General features: G+C 40.7%; 1 protein-coding gene across 1 annotated transcript in view; it reads left to right on the top strand.

Annotated features, from left to right (window-relative positions):
- The window catches only part of cacna1ha (calcium channel, voltage-dependent, T type, alpha 1H subunit a), a 71,040-nt gene that overhangs the window by 12,955 nt on the left and 33,115 nt on the right, over nucleotides 1–24,970 (top strand). The window contains exons 6-17 of the mRNA XM_061712219.1: nucleotides 1,880–1,972; nucleotides 4,640–4,878; nucleotides 4,957–5,489; nucleotides 10,197–10,363; nucleotides 10,616–10,807; nucleotides 17,607–17,758; nucleotides 18,226–18,411; nucleotides 18,540–18,657; nucleotides 20,801–20,956; nucleotides 21,377–21,464; nucleotides 21,588–21,871; nucleotides 24,598–24,969. Of these exons, the coding sequence (XP_061568203.1) occupies nucleotides 1,880–1,972; nucleotides 4,640–4,878; nucleotides 4,957–5,489; nucleotides 10,197–10,363; nucleotides 10,616–10,807; nucleotides 17,607–17,758; nucleotides 18,226–18,411; nucleotides 18,540–18,657; nucleotides 20,801–20,956; nucleotides 21,377–21,464; nucleotides 21,588–21,871; nucleotides 24,598–24,969 (2,580 nt within the window). The remainder of the gene's footprint in view (nucleotides 1–1,879; nucleotides 1,973–4,639; nucleotides 4,879–4,956; nucleotides 5,490–10,196; nucleotides 10,364–10,615; nucleotides 10,808–17,606; nucleotides 17,759–18,225; nucleotides 18,412–18,539; nucleotides 18,658–20,800; nucleotides 20,957–21,376; nucleotides 21,465–21,587; nucleotides 21,872–24,597; nucleotide 24,970) is intronic.

Genomic DNA, 24,970 nt, shown 5'->3' with positions numbered 1-24,970 from the left:
TGATGGCATCAAAGTTGAAATTGCATTCTCAAAAAAACATAACTAAAAGGAGAATATTATCTACTGAAACTGAATTAAACAGACGCAGTAAACGATTTAAAGTGAAAAAAAGGAGAAAAGGGTGGAAATGTGGAGCCAGAGAGACTAATGATATTTAGGTCCCAGCTGTACTGAAAGGTAAATGGGGGTCCTGGTTTGTTATCCCTTTCCGTACCATTATCCCCTCAGTGTTTACACATGTACATTCAAATCTTTTTAGGTCATCAGGGCACCAGACACTTAGTTGAGCAGGCGCCTCACGTACAGAGGCTATAGTCCTTGTGGTATAGTTTATCTTCAACCCTCATGTACTGTTCAGGGTTCCTTCTCGAAAATAACAAGAATGAAGAAAGCGTATGAATCCTTTGGAATTTTCTGGTTTTCTGCATGAGTTTGCCATAAAATGAGATCAGTTAAGTCTCAATAATAGACAAACACGACATGCTTAAGGTGATGACACACAAACAATTTTAAATTCTAAAGTCATATTTAAACACACCCATTAAACATTTGGTGTTGGGGGAAAATAGAAGTGAACCCACAGGCTATATACTTCAGCGGAAGGTAATTAGAGTTGGTAATTGGCCCACCTATAGTCCACTCAGTAAAATGAGTTTAGAGGATGTGACTTAGAGGTACTTTGACTGATAAAAGGCGCTCAACCATTTTAAATTTGCTGATCATAAGCAGCAGCTGCTGATGTGAACCATGTCTCGCACAGAGGGGATGTTTGAAGACATAGGCTACAATCAAAAGCATTAGGGTGGAAAGACTCACAAAGTCATCTCAAAGTTTTTTGGCTTTCATCAGATGAGAGTTGAACAAATTGTTAGGCAGTATTCTTCCTAGAGGAAGTTCATGAGCAAGGATTTATCCCCAATGAGGTAAAGAAAAACCCACAAGAAATAGCTGAGGGCTTGAATCATGAGAATTAACAAACTTCATGAGCCAACCAAAGGCAAGTCCTTGAATGGGCAGCGTGTCCAGAAGACCAGCGTAAAAGCCACAGCTAACAAAAAAAAAATTAAAAATGATCCTCGGAAATCTGCAACACAAATGAAAATATGTTTTGAACTGTAAGCATTGTGTATAGTTCAGAAGGAGGACAGCTTATAACATCAAAGTATCATCACAGCAACTGCGAAGCATGGTAGAAGCATGATGTCAGGGTTTTCTGTGCCTCCAGGCCCGGACTACTTTTTAAGATTACCAAAACCTCCTACAAGGTCATGCAGAGCTGTCTGCCTGCTATCTCTTAGCAGTAGGGTGATGCAGCAGGACAATGAACCTAAGCAGTGAAATAACCCTTCTCTGAATCGATTCAGCAAAAGAAAAACATAATTATTTTTAAGGGAGGCCCAGCCAAATGCTCCTGTTGGATGCAGAGTGAGAAGATAGTGGCCACTGCTGCACTGGAACTGGCACACTGATCCAGTATGAGTGCGCCTGTACTGCACCCGTGCCGTTGCTGTGTGTGTTCTGGCAGGTTGTACTGTAATGTTTTGTGTGAGCTGAAGGTGTGGATGTCGAGGTGTGAGAGGATAATTGGTTTGTTTGGGCTGAGTCACTCTTTCAAGTCTGAGAAGCTCCAATGCTCATTAGCATAACGGCTACATGAAAGCGCTCAGCCAGTGCCTTGGCACACACACACACACACACATGCACGCACGATTGCGTTCACAGACATCTCTCTACACGGTAGTCGTATTGTTTTTTTGTTTTTTTTACAAGGTAGTAAAATGCAGAGCCATGCCAATTTTTATTTTTTGAAATCTGCTGGCTCTTATATTTTAACTAAAGTGATTCTTTCTCTCTGTTTGTGTTGTTTTGTTGCCATCAGGTTATCACGCTGGAAGGATGGGTGGACATCATGTACTATGTCATGGATGCTCACTCTTTCTACAATTTTATATATTTTATATTGCTCATTATTGTAAGTATCAACATTTTTTTTTAACTACAAACTGTAATTGAGATTGAACCATTTCGGAGATGGGAGTTATCTTTTTTATTGCAGTCTGTAAAATGTTCTGGACAGTGACTCTGGTATTTCAGCTGTGTTTTGATCATGGCAGCCTTGACCTTATTGGCTTGTTCTTGCTGATCCAAACAAGCTGAGGAAACAGTTCAGTTCTTCTTCCAGACCTTTGCAAAATGGCAAAACCTCAAATACAGGACTGTCTCAGAAAATGAGAATATTGTGATAAAGTCCTTTATTTTCTGTAATGCAAAAATGTCATACATTCTGGATTCATTACAAATCAACTGAAATATTGCAAGCCTTTTATTATTTTAATATTGCTGATCATGGCTTACAGTTTAAGAAAACTCAAATATCCTATCTCAAAAAGTTAGAATATTCTGTGAATCTTAATCTTAAACTGTAAACCATAATCAGCAATATTAAAATAATAAAAGGCTTGCAATATTTCAGTTGATTTGTAATGAATCCAGAATGTATGACATTTTTGTTTTTTTAAATGCATTACAGAAAATAAAGAACTTTATCACAATATTCTAATTTTCTGAGACAGTCCTGTATATTCTACTTCTCTAATATTGTTAAACCTTTGCTCAGCTGTTCACACTCACCAGTTCTGGTTGGCCATCACTATGAATGCTGGCTGGAATATTGTTTTTATGTTGTCCACAACTCCTCCCAGGAACTGTCTATCTTATAAACACAAGATTGATTTTAATAATTTATGAAGCCTGAGGAATAGTCATGGCAAGTAGATTAACCCATTCAAGGGACAGCACGGATTATTCTCATGTTAACACGTTCAGCTTCAATCAAAGGAAAGTGTGTGAACTTTTTGGAAGCATCATCTAGCTCCTGTGTCATCCCATGCCCGCGCTCTTATCTTGGTCATCTCCTGAGGCACCTGCATATCACTTTACAACACAATGTCACAACAATGGTAGTCCATGATGGCTGTGATTATCACTATATTAATAGAAGAGGCAAATAAGAGACCCAAGAAATGAAAGATATAAGAAGCAAGGAAGAAAAAACAAGACCTAGCAGGAGTAAATCTCAAACAGAGTTGTAGGACTAAACTTCCACGTGTATTGGGGGACCCCTCTTAACCAAAATATACCACAAATTCCTTTGTATAGCTTTAAAAGGTGAGGCACTGTTTAAACAAGGTCCAGAATAGTTTCAGGACAGAAGTGCTGTGGATTCAATGTTTACTTTTACAGTCCCAGAAGACGTAATATATCAACAGTCAGAAGGTCTAGAAGTGATCTTGTGAAGAGTGGGGCATGTGGGAGGGTGTTACAACACTAGAGGGGGGGTCCTTTCTTTTCCTGTTAGGTTGCAGTCGTGATGGACGGAGTTGATCTCAGTGGACTACTATCTTTCATTTGCAATGTGAATTGAAATATTGGGAACCAGTGAGGGGTGGGGAGTGTGTGTACTTTGCACAGATGTGGAATGAAAATCAGCTCGTGTGACAGTGAGATGTAGGATAGCAGATGGTGAGAATACGTGGTGGCAATGGTGGAGGAGATTAAATACCTCTGGGGACACTTAAAAAAAGAAGGAATAGCAGAAGAGAGATGAAAGGGGAGTGGTGGTAGTGTTGAGAGGAACAGAAGGGTTCCAGATAGTGGGAAAAGAATCGTTTACAAACCGGTAATAAGACTTGCTTTGTTATCTGGGTTTTAGGGGACACATGGGCTGGAGTTGAATTGGTTGTGTCAAAATGGAAAAGATAGGGAATAAGTATGACTCAGCTCAGATTAGATGGTTAGAGGAGGAAGTGAGTCGGCTTGTGCAGGTGAGGGGGCGAAGTGATGGACAAAATAATGGTGTAAGACGGGAGACGCTGCAGAGGAAGATGGAAACACATGAATCTCAATAATTCTGATTGGCAACAGCTGAAACACATAATAACCCACCTCATTAACAGAAACATTTTTCATTCATTATTATAGATACCGTATTTTCTGGACTATAAGCCGCACCTGCATATAAGCCGCATCCGCTCTATTTCTAAAAAAAAAGATATACAAGCTGCAACCGCTCTGTTTAAAAAAAAAAGATATGCAAGCCGCAGATATTTATGTTGTTAGATTAGATATTTACTCCATGTACAGAAGGATTTTGAACTGTAAATGATGTACATGTTTGTACCTAAATAGATCCTTTTGTAACAGTGTCTTTTAACACGGCAGCAACTTTGCTGATTAAAACGGGACGGAACCAAGAGAAAATAACCAGTATTTATTTATCTATTTATCTGTTTGAAATCTGCTTCTACCTAGTTCTATCTGCTAAAGAAGTAGTAGCGTATTCTTCTTTGCATTTATTTTGTCTTAGTTTTGATTCTAATTCCGGTTAGAGCGCCCCGAGCGGTGGAAGAAAAATCCACAGAATAGCTGCACCTTTGTATAAGCTGCATGGTTGAAAACCTAGAAAAAAAGTAGCGGCTTATAGTCCAGAAAATACGGTAAATATTTCAGCTCATCTAGTAATATTTTTTTTTTATTGAAGGAATACTTTTGACTACTTTTTTTTTAATGTTTAACATTTGTGTGGATTGACAAAATGCAACCAGTCCCATCCTGGATTTCTTCCAACCTTCCAAACCAGGTGGGCTCTTTCTTCATGATCAACTTGTGCCTCGTGGTCATCGCCACCCAGTTCTCTGAGACTAAGCAGAGGGAGAACGCTCTGATGAGGGAGCAGCGTGCTCGCTTTATGTCCAATGACTCCACACTGGCCAGCTACAGTGAACCCGGATCGTGCTATGAGGAGATGCTCCGTTACATTAGTCACCTTTACCGCAAGCTGGTGCGCAGGGTGCAGAGGATGTACTATGGCTGGCACAGGTAAGATATACCGGTTTAAGGAGAACCGTGTCATTTATCCATCTGCTGAACCTTCTCTGTCTTTCGTTGGTTGAACAGTAAACGGCGTAAAAAGGTGAACCCTAATGGCAGCGGGGGAGGCAGTAACAATGGTGGCAACGGGCACGGCCAGGGTTCCAGCAGGGGCTGCGGAGGCTCGGGCCCGGGAAATGCACTGTGGCTGAGGCCAATACACAACCTCCTGCAGCATCACCAGCACCAGCACTGTCGCCTCAGCAACGGCGGGCAGCACACCATCAGTGTGGCAACCACTGAGCACATGGACAGAGAGGGACATGTTGAAGGGGGGGAGGAGCTGGAGCTGAAGTCCCTTCCTTCCCGGAGAGGAAGTACAAATGGAAATAGCAGCAATAACCCGGCTGTTGTCACTCAGGGCATGGGTGCATTGCTTGGGCGACTCAACGGGGGGATGAATTATCCGACCATCCTGCCATCCTTCGTGTGCAGCTACAGCAGCAAGACGCCGCCACCCCACTCAAAGCAGCCCAGCCCGGAGCAGCATCCACCAAACCACCCGGCGTCTGAACACACAGAGACGCTGAACAAGCTTTACCAGCTCATGGGACAGCACAGTAAGAAAACACACACTGCACAGCACACAGACCCATCAACACCTGAAGGGATAGCAGTAGAAGTAAAGCATGGATGCTCTCCCACCTCAGTTTGTTTCCTCTTATCCAAACATAGATTATTATTACAAATACAGGATAAAGCTTCCTGTGACATTCCCCACAGGCTTCTAAAGAACCTGATTTCCGGTGCTGAGGTTGTCATCATTTTGGCATGAGATGACTCTGAGCCATCAATACATGCAGTACTCGAGTTGTAGAAAAAAAATCAGGGGGGGTGGTGGATTTTATCATATGGGGACAGATAATTTGTGCTGATTACAAATGATATAATATATTACAAATAATAGCAGTGACCAAAACACCTGCAGAAATACTGCAGGAATGACATAGCAGCAGTTAAATGCAGCCTTCTGTAAGCTTTAAATATCCACTGGGCTTACATCAAATACATCAAAACACAGCAATAAAAAACAGTTTTCTGAACTTATCAATATGACTCTGTCCTTCACAGGATAAGTAAAATGGATCACTGCAAAAACTCAAAATCCTAACAAGAATATTTGTCTTATTTCTAGTTAAAATGTCTCATTTTAGTAAAAAAAAATCTCATTACACTTAAAACAAGACTCATCACTGGAAAAAACAACAATTTTCACCTGTTTCAAGTAGATTTTCACTTGAAATAAATAGAAAAATCTGCCAGTTGAACAAGATTTTTTTGCTTGGAATAAGAAGATAAATCTTGTCTCACTGGCAGATTTTTCTACTTATTTCAAGTGAAAATTTACTTGAAACAGGTGAAAATTGTCAAATAAGTTATTTTTCTGGTGTTATTTTTCTGGTGATGACTCTAAATGTTGAAATAGCAGTAAAACCACATTCATTGATGAAATGACATAAGGGATGGAAAGGGGGGATGGCAGTTTTACAGGGGGGATGATTTGGACCGTTTTTATTTCAGGGGGGGGATGCCATCCCGCCTCATCCCCCCTCAACTCGAGTACTGAATACATGGCTCAGTGGAAATAACTCAACCTTCGGAGTCAGCCCCTGGTGGTCATTCAAGAAATTGCATGTTGGGGCACATCCGCATTGACGTGGAAAAGAAAATCAGAGCTTGCTCCTTGGGTCTGAATCACTTGTTGAGTTTACAAACTCGGTTTGATTTAACACGTACAAAATCTCAGTGTGCCTAAATACGTTACGTAAAGTGTGATGACTGTTCATGCCGGAGGGAACGAATTGTACTAAACGGGGGAAAATAAATTCAAGTTTGTTTTAACCTGACTGAGGCATCCAAGGATGTCGGGTCAGCTTAAGGCAGAGGCAAATTCCTTTACACAAACATTAAACACATCATGGTTTAGATTTCCCTTGGGCCTGATTTTAGTCCTTAATCTTCCCCCTTCACTCTGCCTCTCATCATGCGTCGGGCTGTCCCCTAGTGTGACCTACGGTAGCCTGTCTGCCGTGTTTTTTTTCTTGGTCCATCAGTCTTAAGCAGCACTCCGTGTTCTGACAGGAAGCATTACAACATCAGTGCAGGGATCTGGATAAATAAATAAGACCGAGTCAATCGGGACAGGGTGTGAAGAATTAGGGGGAGGCAGCGTAAACATAAACAGGTATGCATCGGTACACTGAAAAGTACCGAGGTTGAAAGTAAGAAAATATCAAAAGTTCAAAAGTGAGGCATAACATATCAAAGATATGCCATCCTAAGGGAAGGAGCCTTTGGGAGAAAAGTAAATTAGGTCAATGAAAAAAAGAGGAAAAATATTAGAGAGAGGGAAAAACAGAGGCTGGAGGAGATTGAGGAAGAGGATATAAGAGGCAGACTGTACTGTAGAGAGGCAATTTGCAAAATGAAAAAGCTGTGAGTGTGATAGACCTGTCTGGTTGGTCCTAATGGGCTGAGACTGCCAGCAACTACACACTCGTTTAGACACTGCTGGCCGCTCATTTAACAGTAAACATCAGCGCTGCTTCCTTAAGCCAAGTAGCACATATTACATAAGCAGAAGATGGAATAATCATGAAGTCTCAACCATGAAGACGTGGTTTGAGGACAGTCCTTTTTTTCTACTGTACTACTTTGTTGTTCATTATTAAAAACTACCTGGTTAAGATTAAGATTTGAAAAACATCATAGTTAGAATTTAAAATATGCATGAATAATTCATCATAATGAAGAATGCTTTACCACCTTTTTCCTTGTTGTTATGGCAATGCATCACGAGACAGCTATGATATCAATCAGGAATACGTTTGATTTGAACACTTTTTGCATATTTATACAGCATATGTTCATCTTGCCATGTCTGGATCTGCTCTAAAAGTTTGCTCTGTGCTCCGTCAGATGACTGGCTGTTTACTAAACCTCGTAACGTAACAGGATTAGGACCTGAACCTTGGTTTTGGTTGAAAAGCCCCTTTTATACCTTAAGTGCACCAATGTCCTTGGGAATATTTTTGCCAAGTCTGTACCTCACAAATCTAATTGTAGAGAAAATGTAATCTGATCAAAGCTAATGCAATACAAGCTGGTGTTTTTGCCCCAAAGACTTTTGATTTCTCTAAAGGAAAGGAACTGAGAGAAATTGCGAGAAAATCAACAATCTGTCATAACGTGGATAAGGAAATTTATTTGCAGCAGCCATCTAAAAGATCATAAACGACGATGAAATATGAAGACGATTCACTCAGCAGTTTTTATAGCTTGATGTATTAGACAGTGTTGTAAAAAAAAAAGGCACTTGACAAGCTTTTGATCCAGCTTTCCAAGTGATGATGTTTCAGCAAGTCAGGCTCTGCTTCTGTTAGTTTTCAGCCGTGCTTGGCACTTCCTCTGTACTGACTTAAAAAGGCTTTAGCCCTAAAAGAGAGTGGGTACACAGTATCCTGAATTGCGGACAAGCTTGCGATGCTCACCGTGGCAGCCAGTCACTCTTGCCTCTATATGGAAAAAGGACTAAATATCAGTTGGATTATATTTGTCCAGCCATGTCATTATGCATTTTCATTATCTATGCCTCTCTTTGTGTCTCTTCTGTTATTCTGACAGAAATCTCACATCGTGCTGAAAGAAATGTTGATACTCATCCTCACATAGCTCATACTCAAAGTGATGATATTCAAGAGACAGTCTCTGTTCCTCAGTCAAATGTTTTTGGCTTAAGCCTCTGCAGCTAGGTATCCTTCTGGATTCCTTTGGTGTTATCTGCCAAGTTTGTGAGATATAAGCCGCAGAGATGTCTGCCTTGTCTCGTTTATAATGAAACCGGAGAGTAGTCATCTTGTGGTGCTCAAGGTTTTAAAAAAAGATCTAAGAAATATAGACATACCGCTATCACATTTTTATTCTCTCTGCAGGTGAGCCTAGTTACCGTCCGTTGGAGCTCATTCACTATGCTCATCAGTTTTGGAGAGACAATCAAAGCAGTTTTTCCTTGTAGAGAGAGTCTCTGGGTGGGTTTAACGTGATTACCACAAAGCAGAGACATAATCTGGATGTAAACAGTGTAGATGGCTGCAACAGTTTGAATCAGCTTTGGCATTGACAGTTAAGATTCAGCCTTTTCTTCAAAAATTGAACAGAATAAGGCACTGAAATCATTCCTTTACAAGGTGTATTTGCTGTTTTACCCAAAGGCTACCTTCTACACAACACACTCTCCTTTGACTCATTCCCATCTTTCTCTGCATTGGTCACCTGGTTCGGTGGTCCGGTGATAGGTCGTAGTGCTAACCAACTGGTGCAAATGCAGTTCGATAAGCAACCCTGGTCCTGCCCTTTGGTTGGGGAGGCCCTGTGGATCGTTTTCAGGCTGGAGTCTGATCTATCAGGCTCCAGTTTTCCCTCTTCGGAGAAAAAACAAACAAAAAGAAACAGCTGTTAAACCTGGTGCAGCTCACGTCGAAAATCCATCATAGTTTTACGTCCTTGCCTGAATCAAATTTGATTTACATTGTATCGTTTTATATTTTAAGCCCAGTTTTAAAAGAAGTTTGTCTCATGAGTAAAATGTAAATTATACCAGAGTCCAGTGAGTTGATATTTGACAGGGATTTCCAGAATCATGTCTTTCTCCAGACTCCCGTAATTTTCTGATTACATTATGTACAGTTATTCAAAGTCTATGCAAAGGCTCTGCCCATCTCTTCTTCTGAGAGATCCTCGCTCCCTAAGATGTTCTTTTTCTACCCAGTTACGTATCTGAGCTGTTACCAGTTAAGCTCCGCGATGTCCCTTCAGGGGTTTTTATTTAGAAATACTTTTCCATCATTTCATTGACATTGTCCAAAATCAAAAAGTAAATATTTTTTTTCACAAAAGTATTTTTTTTCTACTATCAACCTTTGACAGGTTTTCTCTGTTCTTTCATGTTTGAGTGATAGTATTTCAGACATGTGCAAATTATTGCATTGTGGTGTTATTTAAACATCCAAACAGCGCTCAAACTTTTTTTAGGATTCCTAGTTTGTTTTTCATAAAAAGATGATCAAAATCTACGTCCTTTCACAACCTGCGTGTTTGCATGCGCCCGTTTAAATTGAAGGTCCACTCTATGTTGTTACATTTCTAAATCAATAAGGGAATTTCTGCTGGAAAAGCAATTTGTAAGGATCTTCTTTGTCCAGCTAAGTAAAGTGAGAGAGTCAAAAAGAAGACATACTTGTGAACATCTCCATCCATCCCGCCTTTAGGTCGCCAGAGGCTGCTGTTCCAGCTGGCGGGGGTCGTGCCCAGCCCGCTGCTCCTGGAGCTGCTCAGCTGCCCTCTGTGCGCCCGCAGCCTCGAGACTCTGGAGCTGGAACTCGGAGACCAGGAGAGAGGCAAGGGGGAGGCCGACGGACTGCACGACTTCCCCCAGGTCAGATAGATGGTGCTGCACTCGAGATGACATGGTGTTAGATTAACATACAACGATCTGACAGAAGAACCTCTGGCAAAAATACCAGAAAATGGAAATAATTATATATCAATATATCTTTATTTGTTATTATTATTATTATTATTATTAATCTTAACAGGAGGATATAGTATCATCTATAAATGCGTATTAATTTGTTTTTGTCCAATAATTAGTAAATACGGCTTGTTGTACCTGGAATTGTATCTCCAGGGATGCGACATCAGAGGCAGAAGTCGACTCCGGCGGCGGGGAGTGGTGGAGTACAGGAACGGAGCTGTTCGAGCCTGGATAAACTTCAGGGACAAACTGAAGAGGATTGTGGAAAGTAAATACTTCAACCGAGGGATCATGATTGCCATCCTTGTCAACACTCTCAGCATGGGGATAGAGTACCATGAGCAGGTAAGATGTGCAGGAGAACGGTGTAGTTATGGGTTGAAGAGGCCTGGAATCAGTAGTTTAAAGTTAGCCTCATGGAGTCAGGTTGATTGATGAGAGCAGGAATAAAGCACGGTAGCACAGGCTCATGTTTCTGCTTTCAGTCTCTCTGACCAACAGTTGCACCAAAGATGCTTCTCTCTCTTCCCTTCACTGTCACACACTCTGGGGCACATTTATATGGAGAGACATTAGTCTCATCATCATTGTCTTCTTTCAGTGTTTCCCTTTAAGGGTCGCCACATTGGATCATTTGTTTCCATCTTGCCCTGACTTCTGTATCCAATACACCAACAAACTACACATCCTCTTCCAAGAGAAATCAGTCTTATAATTGTCACAAATGTCCCCCATTACACAAAATAGCTCACCACTCCATGATTAGAACACATAAACGGATAGAGGAGTATTGTGGTCGGCTTATTTGAGCCTTTCAATTCCAACATGATAACATTTGTGCGGCTGAATAGAAAAATCTGGATCTACATAAAAATATGTATTTAGTTTCCCCCTAGTATAGCGGTTTTACACGGTTAAACTGGCATTTGTGTGTTGATTAGAACTTAATGCTTTGCAATGTTGTAATCATTTGTAAATGGTGTAATACAGGGACGGTGGTAAATTAGTGCCAGAACAGCATGGGGGTGATAGTCAGTGAAGCGTAATCAGTAAGTAAGGCATTTATTGATCTGTTTTCAATGAATCATCGCAGAATAACTGTCCTTTCAGTTTGGAATGTGTTGTTAGTTATAATTTGCCTCCAAAGATGTAGATTTTAGTGAGGACTGCGAGTGTTGCACAACACTGGAGGGACTGTGAGAAAGAGATCCTTCTTTCTTGTAAATTTATTTAGATTCCCAGAAGAAGCAGTTAATGCAATGACTGTCACAACATGTTGTTCCTAATCGACTGCGTGTCATCTGAGGTGACCAGGACACTCATGCAATACCTGCTGCACCAGAACTTCTTCAGTTTTCTTTTTAACATTTTTCTCTTTGCACGGTTAATTGCTTTTTTGTGTTTCAATACTCACACAATAATGTCACTGGGGTAGAATTATTTACATTTTCACCTTTATTTTCCTTGAGTGCAGACAATTATGAGGCTGCTGCGTGGACATTAAGACACACCAGAGTTTTGTATTTACATGTTTCATTTTCTAAAAAAGAACAAAACACTTGAGATGGACATTGACGGATGTTTTCTATTTATGTTTAGAGGTTTTCCTTGCTGATGTTATTTGGTGATCTTTAGAGTTTTAGTGGCTTTTCCTCTGATGTTTACTGTCCAGTTTGAAATTGTAAAACAGTAAAACATCTGAGTGTAGTTATAAGGTGAGGAGTGAAGTCTTAAGACGGTAATGAAAGAGTGTATTGAACTCCACAAAAAGAGTTCATAAAAAGTTCAGATAAACAGGTTTATTCCTATCGTGTACTGAGAAACAAGCTGCTCCCGTGTCTCCTGAATACGAACAGGTTGGCTTGTTTGTGGCTCACCGCAAACTGCACTTTTCCCGATAGATGGTTTGATCAGTTCAGGAGGAAGATCACTGTAGACCAGTGCAACCTTTTAAACTTTACCACATAACTGAATTCCCATCGGTGCTTTTCTGTGCTTATTCTTCTGCAGTTGTAAATCTGTCTATGTGTTTGTAAAGATGCCGTTATGGCATAACACGTGTAAAACGTGTTATGCCATAAGGTTTCAAATGCTTTAAATGCCTTGGAAAAAAAAGAATGAGAGAAGAGAAGAAGAAGTATGATTGTTGGACACGGTCCATTTAATCTTTTCCCTACCCTCTGTCTCTCCTTTCCTCACGCTTGACTAATTCTCTCTCCGGGGGAAGTGTGCATGTCGGTGTGTGCATGTGCGTTTCTATCTTTGTGTTATAAACATACGGAGCGACTGGGCCAGTCATTGCCTTTTAGGGTAATGCTAAACACACACACACACATTCAGTGCTCATCATCCAGTGTGTGTGACAGCTAACCAAACTTTTTTCATACTTGTAAATGTTCCTGAAGGTGTGTATGAACATAAAAAGGATAGTGCTTACTGTGAGAATTTGTGTTTTCAGAGAAATGCAATTTTTGTTTATTTATTTTACCTGTTTAGACTGATTCCAGATCAAAACCATGGCCATTTAAAGCCACTCTATGTAGTAATACTAGCACCATCCACATGTGGGTATAAATATCTTCTGTGTTGACCCAAAGGCCAATTTGTCCCTCTAGAACAGGGTTCAAGTCCGGTGCTGGAGGTTTATTTTTGTAATATATAATGTTGTCCATTCTGCGGAGTCTGTGCGGAGATCCAGAAGGGGCTTGACACTAGCACAGTCAGGAAATGCAGAGCAAATCCATGCAGAAGTATCCAGAACAGGCTCGGCAGAGTCATTGTCAGGAAACACAGGGGATTAATTCACAAGGAAGGCGTAATCACAGGGGGAAAAAGATGCAAACAGCTAGAGAAGCTGACGATCTGGCTCTGGGGAAGCGCATGCCTGCGGCTTAAAAGCACAGGTGATGATGATCTGGAATCGGTGAGCGGAGATTGTAATGTGTTCAGGGTAGACTCGGAAACCGCTCCCATGGAACATGACAGAAGTCATGAACAGACTCGTGCAGACCTTGAGACAAGCTGATGATGATCACTTAATTTCAATCAGGGGTTTTTATGCAACAAAACGTGTAAAACTTGCAGGACAGCGACCCCCAACACCTGGACATGAAGAGCTCTGCTTTAGAGGGACTTGGACGTGTCTTATGCCACTGACGTGTGATACCCCGCCCCCGTGTGGTCGGACTTTGTTTCGCTACCCGGAGTTGCTTTAAAGCAAATACTGTGACTATTTAATATAAATAATAGAAGGAACATAACAACTTTATCTCTATTCAAGTTTACAACAACATTATTAAAAAAATAAAAATACAAAATCACCAGTAGTATCACAATGACAAATTCAGCTCAGTCACTCTTGAAAAGCAGCTTGAATAAAAACATAAATAGTGATTGAGTAATCGGGCTGATTATTGGCTTTCTCTTTCTTTTTTTAATTGACATTGGCCAACATGTTGGGATATCTAGCCAGTTAACATGCAGGCACATCTGTGGGCAGTCCTCTGCTGGTAAGAAGTACACTTGCCTCTGGCCTCTTACTAGCAGACCCAAGTGAGTTTCCAATCAGTTTTGGTACAGACAGAAGAATATCTTAACTTCCTTGGGGAAAACATTAAGGCTTGAATTATTCTTTGTCAAAGCCGTATGTGTTTGGTTTGTTTGATGGGAAATAGAATCGGTCAATATGTGAGCCAATAGAAAAAAAAGGTAATCTTAAATCAGGCATTAGCTGCATCGATTTCTAAATACTGGCATCAGGCTCTGAAAAACCCACATTGCTTGATGTCTAATAGTAAATTCTTTCAATAGCAATCAACAAATAAGCCAGACTGATACACAAGCATACGCTTGCATAACTTTCAAACACTTGAATCAAGGCAAATGGCTCTTCTTGGCTCTATAGATGTTTCACCTTCTATCCAGAAGGTTCAGTCAGTTTAAAAGAAATACAGTTAGTTTGTTTCAAGTTTTTGAGACTGACCAAGACCTGGAAGACAGAGAATCTCCACCAGGGTCGTCAGACACGACATTATCTTTTTCACTCTCACATCAGTTACAGTAAGGTCTTAAGCAGAGCTGTTTTCAAATCCTGAGCAGTCAAAATTTCTTTCTTGGGCAATGACACAGAACTTCAGGTAGATCTGTCATTATATCTGGTTAGATTTGTAAAAGAAATAAAATAAGGCTATGCTTATCTGACTTTTTGTTTGAATCTGCTGTCAATACGTACAAGATTTGTTGAGATAGAGCAAAGTCTCTCTTTTGAGTTCCCCTAACCAGTCATTTCCCCCCAAAAAAAACAATAAGGACTCAAAAGGACTCAAAAGCCTCGGCTTCATCATTAACAGAGCCAGGGAGAAGACGTTACTTTTGCTGAGTTAGATCTGCGTCGGACAAAAGCCAAGAAACCACCGAAGCGTTGATGTGTCACTATCTTCAGCTCTCAGCTTTCTGCCCTTTAGCTGCTTTGTACCGATTTGACCTAATGCGTCAACAATACCATATCATCCACTCTAAACACACTCAGGCTGTACCTATGTATGTAAAATCCTTTCAGGTATCATAAAACTTCTATTAACAGTGTGCTCTTTTTTTATTTCCCTGCTGTAAAGACTGCAGGCCATGAAGGTAATGGCAACGCCAGCTCATCCTTTGTTAAAAAATAATGTATTTTTTGTCAAGCATTATCTGTGCTTAGGAGATAAGCTTGTTCAAAGCTCGTTTTTAAAACTTTAAGCTTTGGAGCTCAACTATTCATAGGCTGGTCAGTCCATATAAAACTGTGTTTGGTTCCTGTAGCTTGTCTTGTCAGTGCGTGGTATGACTTGATTAGACTCTCCTATTGTACCTCTTCAACATAGGTGGAGAGAAAGGATGCAGCCCCTTCACAGGTGTCGAAATCCCACTGCGCTGTGGAAGCTGTGACCCTGGAAACTACCAAAGTGTGGGGACCAAAGGGTCACGGAGACTGTTAAGGTTTCCAGTTCTAAAAAAAAAAAAAAAAAGAAAAGGTTTCCAGTTCTACAGTCAATTGGGTCACCGTAGAAAGATGCAAAGTGATCCGAAAAATAAGCATAAAAGCACATCCAGAAGTAAAAATCAGAAAGAGCTTTCTAAAACATTCATGATGTTTTGTTTTGTCTTGTTTTTCATTTGTGCAGTAGATAGGAATGGTGAGTGGGTGATAAACCAGAGGAACGCTTGTCATAATCCACATTCCATTAATGCACTGTTTCATTATAGAGGTTAATGTTGAGAATTGTTACTACATTTTATCCATTCATTAATCTTGCAATGGTGGGTTTTGGTGTTGCATATTTAACCAGGAGTTTTATTATTGCCTCATCTGTTTACAGTTGGGATCCAGACAGTTTCTCTCATGCCACTGTCAGAAGGAGGAAGCTAAAACAAGCAAACCCCAGAGAAATTACATTTATCAGCAACCATCGTCCATAAAAAGAAAAGTTGAAAAGTTCAGCTTTCAACTTTTAAAATCAAACAGTGTATGTTGCATTGTTATATTGTGCAAAATGGAAAAAAAAAAGCTGCCGAAACAAAAACAAAACAACAAAAACACTAATGTAACTACATATAAATATTAAATTAGCTTATATATTGCATCTCTGATTCACTGGGTAGCTAGTTACCTCATAAAACATGCTGTATTGGATAGAGTTCAACTTTAACATCATTGTATATTTATATATACATACATTTATATATATTTGGAATTCAACCAAACTTCTTTAACTGTGATGGTGGATGAAAGTTCAGTCCAGAAATGTAGCTGAATTTGCAATCATTTGAAATGTTAACAAAAAATCCCAATGTATTTCAAACAACTTTCACATTATATTCCAATTGGTTAAACTTTCCCAGAATTTTCCAGCCCTGTTTTGATTCAACTCAGCTCAGCCAGACAAGTATGTGATCAATCAGGCATAATATTCCTTAATCAGTAATCAGTTCCAGGCGTATGGTCTTTACCTGCTATTTTACTCTAGATTTTCAGAAAGAAATGCTCGGGGGGGGGGGTCTTTGGTCAGACCTGGTTGTAGCTGTGGTTTCTATGGAGGATTTGTTCAAACTGCGCTCTCTAGACTAACAGTGGATGTTTTTTTGTGTGTCTTTCTTTAATTAATCATCTCAGTGTTAGTTTTGAGTATGATCCTTCTGCTTTCATGCTTCAACACACATGGGTCAGGATGCAAAAAGTGGCTTTGGGACCGTTGCCGTTGATCCCCATATGAAAAGAAATCCAATATGTTTTAATGAGTCTTCCTTGCGTGACAGTAGATGGAAATTTGGTATCTCAGGCTTTAGGGCTTTACCCACATCGGGGCGCTGTATGGAGTCTAAGAATGTATGATTTAGAAGGATTCCGTCATGTGGGGATTATGATTATTCATTACATGTAAATGTGAGATTGCACAAAGCTTGTTACCAAAGAATCATACCGTCCAAAAGAAAATTGGAATATTAAATTTAAAAAAAATTGAAAAGAGAAGATGATATAATATAAGGGTGGTGTAAGTGTGACTATTTTTAGGATGATTTACAGTATATGGAGCGCAGGAGTTTGACATGAATTTCTGTCTGTGCTGCAGAAAGCTGAAGCTTCTTTTTCACTGGAAGACATTTAAATATGAAGTTTGTAGACTTTAAGAGTCTGATGCTGGTAAAATAATGACTCCATCACTGGTAGGTAAAGTCTGTGTTACATCTTCACAGTGAAGTCAGCACATTGAAATCACTGATTCAGCTTCAAACAGAGTTTACAAAGAACACTTTGCAGATGTGGCCCCATTCTGCATCAGGCTGAGCACAAAATTGCTGCATTTTTCATGAAATAGCAGACTTCACAGTTTATAGGAGGGCAAGAGGGGCTCAGTTAAATCTTCTCTGGATCACTGAGCATAATCTTAGGTAAGTAGAGTAGATCAGCTGTGATTTATTGGTGCTGTTGGTTCTGTTTGATTGATTGGTCCTGACTGCGGCTATGAACCTGATTGATAGCGCCTCAGCTGAGGGCACAAGCACCAAAAAGCTCAGTCTGGGGAGAGTCTGATATTACCTCTCTCTTTTTTTGGATATCAATTGTTTTCCTCCTCTTGTCTTTATCCTTCTGTTTATTTCTCTCCAGCCCGAGGAGCTGACTGACGTGTTAGAGATCAGCAACATTGTTTTCACCAGCATGTTTGTCCTGGAGATGGGCTTCATGCTTCTGGCTTTTGGCTTGTTCGGATACATCAGAAACCCGTACAACATCTTCGACAGCATCATTGTCATCATCAGGTAACATTTATCTGTTTGTTTATTTTTCTTCCATCAGAAAATGCACGTCATCGCCAGAATGTGAGCCAAGCATCGATGTTTATCCGTGCCCCGCTCATTTTTCCTCCACATCTTGTCAGTCAGCAGACTTTGAGAGTCAGGTTCATTGCTTCAGCATCCATCCTTACCACAGCTAAGACTGACACAGTCAAGATGGATTGCTCTTTGCTTGATGCTTCAGTAGATTCCCGACTCTGTCAGAAGTTTGTTGTGAGGCTTTTACTTCATTGTGGACTTTCTTTCTCTGTTTTATCGAAAATAAATATTTACGACAGATGTCTCTCTCAAAAATCAAATGTCGGCTACTTGTTGCACGCTGGCATTTCCTTATCATGTATTTTTCTGTATTTGTAAGTATGTTTGACTCTGTTTCAGACATCAATGCCCAGTGGTATTTCAAGATGAGCGGTGTTGTTTGTGATTCTCAGTGTGTGGGAGATAATCGGTCAGTCGGATGGTGGCTTGTCGGTCCTGCGCACATTTCGTTTGCTGCGGGTGCTTAAGCTCGTACGCTTCCTACCTGCCCTGAGGAGACAGCTGGTCGTGCTGATGAAGACCATGGACAATGTGGCCACCTTCTGCATGCTGCTGATGCTTTTCATCTTCACTTTCAGGTGCAGTAAAAAAAAAACATGCAACTTCTCCGGACGTTGTCACTGAATATGTCGGATTTTGACAATTATAATTGTCACACAGTTGTCCTACAATCATCATAATGTATGCATTTCTTATTTCTCTGCAGTATACTGGGCATGCATCTTTTTGGATGTAAATTCAGTCTGCAGATGGAGAACGGAGATACCATCCCTGACCGCAAGAACTTTGATAGTCTGCTCTGGGCCATTGTCACTGTATTCCAGGTTAGTTTATGACTTCCTGATATAGAGCTGGTCCTTGTACACAGAGAAAGAAAAAAAAAGGTAATCTGCGCAATGCTAAGTACAACATGACTGCTTGACGAGGGTAAGTTACAGCAAGGGGCAGCTAATCATCAGCTATGCATGAATTGATCATCAACAAGTGTGCATTCCTCTAAAAAACTAGAAATTAGGGCAGTTTTGCTGACTTGGAAGATTGAGATGTGTATTAACGCAATAATTAACACAAGGGGGAAAGACATAAACAATGACATTCGAGAAACAGTTGTTGCTATTTTTTGTTGCTTATTTATCTGGAAAATGTGTTAAAACCCATTTCCTATCAATTTGTAGCTCAGACTTCTACAGCGAGAAGCATTCAAGACGGTTCAGATCTACCCGGGAGTTTATGACCAAGCAAATTTACCCTAGGTCATTTGTTCTTTTTGCATATTCTGTGTGAAAAGGTGAGCAAGATAAGCTTCATGCTTCAAGCCCGTACCTTTTCGGTCAAAATAATCACCATGTTGACCAAAGAAAAACCTGTAAATGTTTATTATCTTGCTTATTGATTTTCATGCTTATAATTGACCAAAATAAAGATTAACTAACCAAAGGTGAGGTGTAATGCTCAGAGAAATGTAAAAACCCCAAAGGCAAAATCTCAGACCCTAGTGATCCATGACGGCACCATTAAAAGAAGACTGGACAAATAGAAAGGCTTTTCTGTCTGAAAATAATATGAATCCAGTTCACAAAACTCCATCTCAACAAACCACTAGACTTGTAAAGTAATGTTTTATGGACAGAGGAGACCAAAATGTCGACTAGAACAGAAGATTTAAGGAGGGGCTTCTAACTATTGTGCATGACGATGTATAGTAATTGGGGAGTGATCAGATTTCTGGGACTAGATCAGATCTCCAGCTTCTGAGGTGACATATCGGTTAAAGAAAATGATCAAATCTACAGGTGTCTTCAGGGAAAGACAAAGGCCTTCTATAAATAACCTTCTGCCTCCTGCCCAGCTGAAAAGCTGAAAGGGACAGTCCTGCTGAGATAACAGGGACCCTGCTGAAATAAATGTCCTCTAGGAAGCCCCCCTCCACCCTCTGTAATGTTCAGAATCGATGACTATTCACGTAAGCCAGGATAAACGATATAATAAAATAAAGAAAAACTCCCTCTGAATCATGTCTTGAGCAATCATCTTGTCAGCAGATAAAGTCCCATTGACTGCAGTAAAGCTGGGCTCGATGTTAATTAGACTGAAGTTCCTGGTTCATGCATACCAGCTTTATACACCGTAATCTATCACATCTTTGTAGGCATCCCTGATCTGGGGATTAAAACAAAAAATCAGACAAGCTGACATGTGACTGGTTTCTCTTTAAAATGTCAGATCTGGCTGACCGTTTCAGGGTGTAAGAAGCTGGAGAGTTGAATGAGCCTGACCTTTGCACAGCAGTGTCCACATGCAAGAAAGTCCTAAGTGCATGCGTGTGTTTGTGCAACCATGCCCATCCCCAAATGCTAATTTGGGCCTAATTGGGCGCAGCACCTCTCTTTCACTATTGCTTTTATTTTTTGCTCCTCCTCCCTGTGGAGATATTTTTCAATTTCTCCAGATTGTTGTTTTTATTATTTTGTTTGTTTTGATGGGGTTTTTTCTGTGCTGGATCCGTCAGCAGGAGTTCAGTGGACTCTCGTTGGTGCTGAAGAAGCATTTTGTCAAAGAAGTTGCACTCCATGCATACGTTTACTCGACTTTGCAGACATGTGGCCCGAGTGCATGCAGACATTTGCACTTATGCTTGATACAGTAATTCACAAGAATTTCACAATGATCTGTCTTTTGTTCATTATGTTGACTGAGTGGACAGAGATGGAGTCAGCTCCCATGCAAATTAACACCGTGTGTAGTTTTAAATGCTTTTATCACTCACATTTATCAAAATACAAATGTTTACACATATACTCCGGAACAAATCCAGCTTATTACTGTGCTATAACATATTTATGTTCCTTTCGTCATCATCTTCAGCATTTCCTCCTTGTAACTACCTCTGTGTGCCTTTAATCATACATAAAGCTCACATTCCTCCGTTGTCTCTTATCCTCTGATATTTTCTTATCCGATCTCCAGATTCTCACCCAGGAGGACTGGAACGTGGTGTTGTACAACGGCATGGCTTCAACCTCGCCATGGGCAGCTCTCTACTTTGTTGCTCTCATGACGTTTGGCAACTATGTGCTCTTCAACTTATTAGTTGCCATCTTGGTTGAAGGCTTCCAGGCTGAGGTGAGAGCAGCCATGTCCGTGTTTCTGAATGAAACAGAGGGTCCAGTTGTGTTCACATGGTCAGATTCAGAAATGTAGCTTAAAGCGATATAATGAAATAGATGTATAAACCCTTCATTTACCTTTAGATTGTGCTATTTAACATTTCACTTCATTTTAACTACGGTGAATTTATGTCTTCAAGACAGACTTTTTAATCAAGATTTTTCTCAAATATACATTTTTTTTAAATGCCTTGAAATTCTTTGTAATCTATGCTAAACTATTTGGTACATTTCCAGTTTATTTCTATTAATTTGCAATTATTGTGGCGATATTTTAACTTTTAAAACTGTTAATATTTGCAGCTCTGTGGAGAAGGAAAATGGTAATAAATGTAAAAAATGAGCTCATTTTTATGGCTGTGTGCATGTTTTGTAGGGCGATGCTAATCGATCAGAGTCAGATGATGAAAAGAAATCAGACAACTTTGAGGAGGATGAAAAGGTGGAACAGCTCAGAGACACTGGTAGGTCAAATGACCACTCTGTTTTTGTAAAGGGTCCAGTTCTTACAACTGATTTAAACTTTGGTTAAGATTAACTAGAGGTTTAAAGGATGATACAACAACAAATGTATATCTTCTCCTCAGAGCTGAAGATGTACTCTCTAATGATGACAGCTAACGGTCACATTGACCCTCGTGGCACTATGGCTCCTCCCATAATCATGCGCACAGCAGCCACACCTATGCCCACCCCTAAAGGCTCTCTCGGACCTGAGTCCGTCTTGGAGGAAGAACTCTTGTCCAGAGAAGGGATACCTCAATACAGCGAGGCCGGACTGGGTTTTTCTGAGGCAGGATTTGGTCATGTGGAGTCTCGCCGTGGGAGCTCCACATCCATGGATCCCTCAGCCTATGACCAGCCTTCTCTTGTAAGTTACAACAATTATAAAACAGTCCACTCACAAACAAATGTTGGCGTGTTGAGAAATAAAGTGGGGTAAAAAAGATTGCCCCTTTTACTTTCAGCAGTCTTGAAGTCTCAGCCATTTGTTTCCCAACCGTGAGCCCTCATGACTTCTTATCGTCAGAGAAAAAGATCCCAATTAGATTTTTATCTCCTGATATAGATACCTGAACAGAGACTAATATCCAGTAAAACGGAGGTCTGAACTAAGGTTAGGCAGGAATAGCACGAACTTGATGGAGCATCTGAAACCTTTACTACAGAGGAGATCTGAGGACTGTAAAGGTGCCAAGTAAGCGCAGATGTTTCTGAAGTAGTGGCATAATCTTTTCAAGTGCGCTGTGAGATCAGAGGACAGTGATTTATTTTGGATGCCCTTAATAAAACCTGGAAATAGAAAGAGCCAACAAACACATCAGGGGAAAGAGAAAAACCTATTCACCCTAAAATATACAGCGGAAAATGTAAGCTGTGATGAGATGTCACAGTTTACCTTTTCCGATATCAGAGATATTGTAGAGAACAAAGTAATGAGTCCCAGACACTCTTTTGTCTGGAGGTAAGGTAAATCAGATTCAAAGACAGTCACCAGAAGTATTACCGACTTTGACTGAGAGATGTCAAGTTGTTTGTTGACGACGATTGAAGCCACAGGGTAATGATTACCTAATAGGACTGAATATTTTTGTAAAAGATTCCCAGGTAATCCTCTAATTTATTTTAAATAAATAGAAAAACACAAAAAAAAATAATTAAATTAAAAAGAAAAACTCTTGAAGGGTATGGGAGAAAACATGAAGCAACAAAATACAAACAATAATACACTCATCCATCCATCTACTCAGGGAAGGCTAAACTTCCCTCTCCCCGGCCACTTCGTCCAGCTCATCGTGTTGCATTCCAAGGCGTTCCCAGGCCAGCTGAGAGACAGTCCCTATAGCACATTCTGGCTGTGGCCTGGGGTCTTCTCTGGGGTCACATTCCAGTGGAACGCACCCTGAAGATCTAATCAGGGAGTCCAAGAGGCATCCTCACCAGATGATACTAGAACTCTCCTTCACATCATCTGCAAAAAGCAAAGACCAGATTCTGAGACCACTAAACCAGACGCCCTCCACCCCTCGGCTGCACCTAGAAATTCTGTCCATAAAAGTAATGAACAGAACCTGAGCAAAGTGCAACCCTGGCAGAGTCATACCCTCACTTGATTCACGTTTGACTTACTGCCAACAATTCAGACCAAGCTCTGATATCAGATGTACAGGGGCCGCACAGCCTAGAGTGTGTAAAGGATTCTGGCACCCCAATAGTTTGAGGGACATGGCTGAATGGCTTCTTCAGGTCCATAAAGCACATATAGACTGCTTGGGCAAACTCTCCAGGACCCGACTAACAGTAGAGAGCAGGTCCACTGGTCCAAAGGCCAGGACAAACACACTGTTCATCTTACATCTGATGTTCGACTGTCCAGCAGACCTCTCCAGTACTCCTGAACAGACTTGGCCTGGGAGGCTGAGGAATGTGATCCCTCTTATAATTAAAAATTGCCTTTAGATGGCCTTTAAAAGCAGCAACAGAAATAAAGTCCTCTTTGTACTGTATGCCCTTTGTAATACGTTTCAGTCAGTTGATGCTGCAAATAAAAAGAACAGTTGTCCAAAGCAAAACTTTGGGAGATTTGTAGCATGACAAATTGTGAAGCCCATGTGTTGTACTTGGCTGCAGTTGCTGGATGTAGAAGTTGGCTTAAATACAGATGAGAGTGTCCTAGAAGAGCATTGTAGATTAGAGTCAACTAATGAATATTATGACATTATGTAGGGAGGACTATCTGACCCAGAAGTAAAGCGTTTTGAGTTTTGAATAGAGCATTTGTGACAAATCATATTGCAGATTTGTAGATTGTGTTAACCTTTTGAGACTTCCCTTGCATGCATGAATGTAGATTGTATTTCCATAATCAATCAGGAAAGGATGGTAATTTAAACCCTTAAATGACATTTTGGCAGCAGTTGTATATAAGGAATGACTTCTGTGCGGAAGACCAAGTCTCGATTTTAATTCATTGACGTATTATGAGAAAGTCAGGTGCATAAAGGAGCCATATTCCTACGTTTTTTGTAAACTGTAACTAGTTCAATGAAGGTTCCATCTGAAGATGTGGTATCAGTGGAGTTTTACTGCCATTTAAGTACAGGTTTAGGTTTGTAAAGGTCTTGTGTATTTCATAAAAAGCACAACTGTGACACTTGGCAACCTATTGGGAGATAAAGACCAAACATGTACAGGGTAATGTCATCTGCATATATGTGGATAAGAGCTATACTGACAGATTTTGGAAGGTCATTTATTAATAAAGCAAATTGTGTTGGGCCACTTGAACCCTGTGGGATATCTGAGGCCATATGGAGAGGCTTAGAAAGGTGGAGATCTCACTTGCTGCATCCTGTTGGCGAGATCATTTGAAAAGCATAACAGTGACTAACCAGAAATTTCAATTCAATCTAGTCTTTGGAATAAAATGAAACTATCCACAGGGTCAAAGGATTATGGTTGGTCAATAAATATCGCAGCACAGGGATTTTTAGATTCTAATGAACAACTTAGATCAGTAATTATTTGATTAACTACACAATGGAAACGTTTCACAGGTTTACTTTTTATGCTGAACCCTGTTTTCTGACTCTTCAGAGCCTCTCAAGCCCAGGCCGACGCTCCCCTCTCACCCCCCGGGGTTCGGGCAGCTCCTGGGGGAGCCGCCGCTCCAGCTGGAACAGCCTGGGGAGAGCACCGAGCCTCAAAAGGCGAGACACCAGCGGGGAGAGGGAGAGCCTGTTGTCTGGGGAAGGTGCGGAGGAGGACAACGGCCAGGACGAGAAGGAGGAGGCTGGGGCGAACATGAGAGCAAAGCCAGGGTCCTTGGAGCTGCTGCAGGCGTCCACTCTCGGCCCCTCCATAATAGGAGAGTACGGTGACTGCAATGGGAGGACTGTGACATACGATCCCAATGTAAACTCCGACCCCAAAATTGACTTCTCCTCTGAGGATGACCTAGATGATGATG

Source organism: Cololabis saira, chromosome 21 (assembly GCF_033807715.1).
Source record: "Cololabis saira isolate AMF1-May2022 chromosome 21, fColSai1.1, whole genome shotgun sequence".
NCBI lineage: Eukaryota > Metazoa > Chordata > Actinopteri > Beloniformes > Belonidae > Cololabis > Cololabis saira.
The sequence above is the reverse complement of the archived record's forward strand: the minus strand, read 5'-3'. Positions and strand labels throughout refer to the sequence as shown.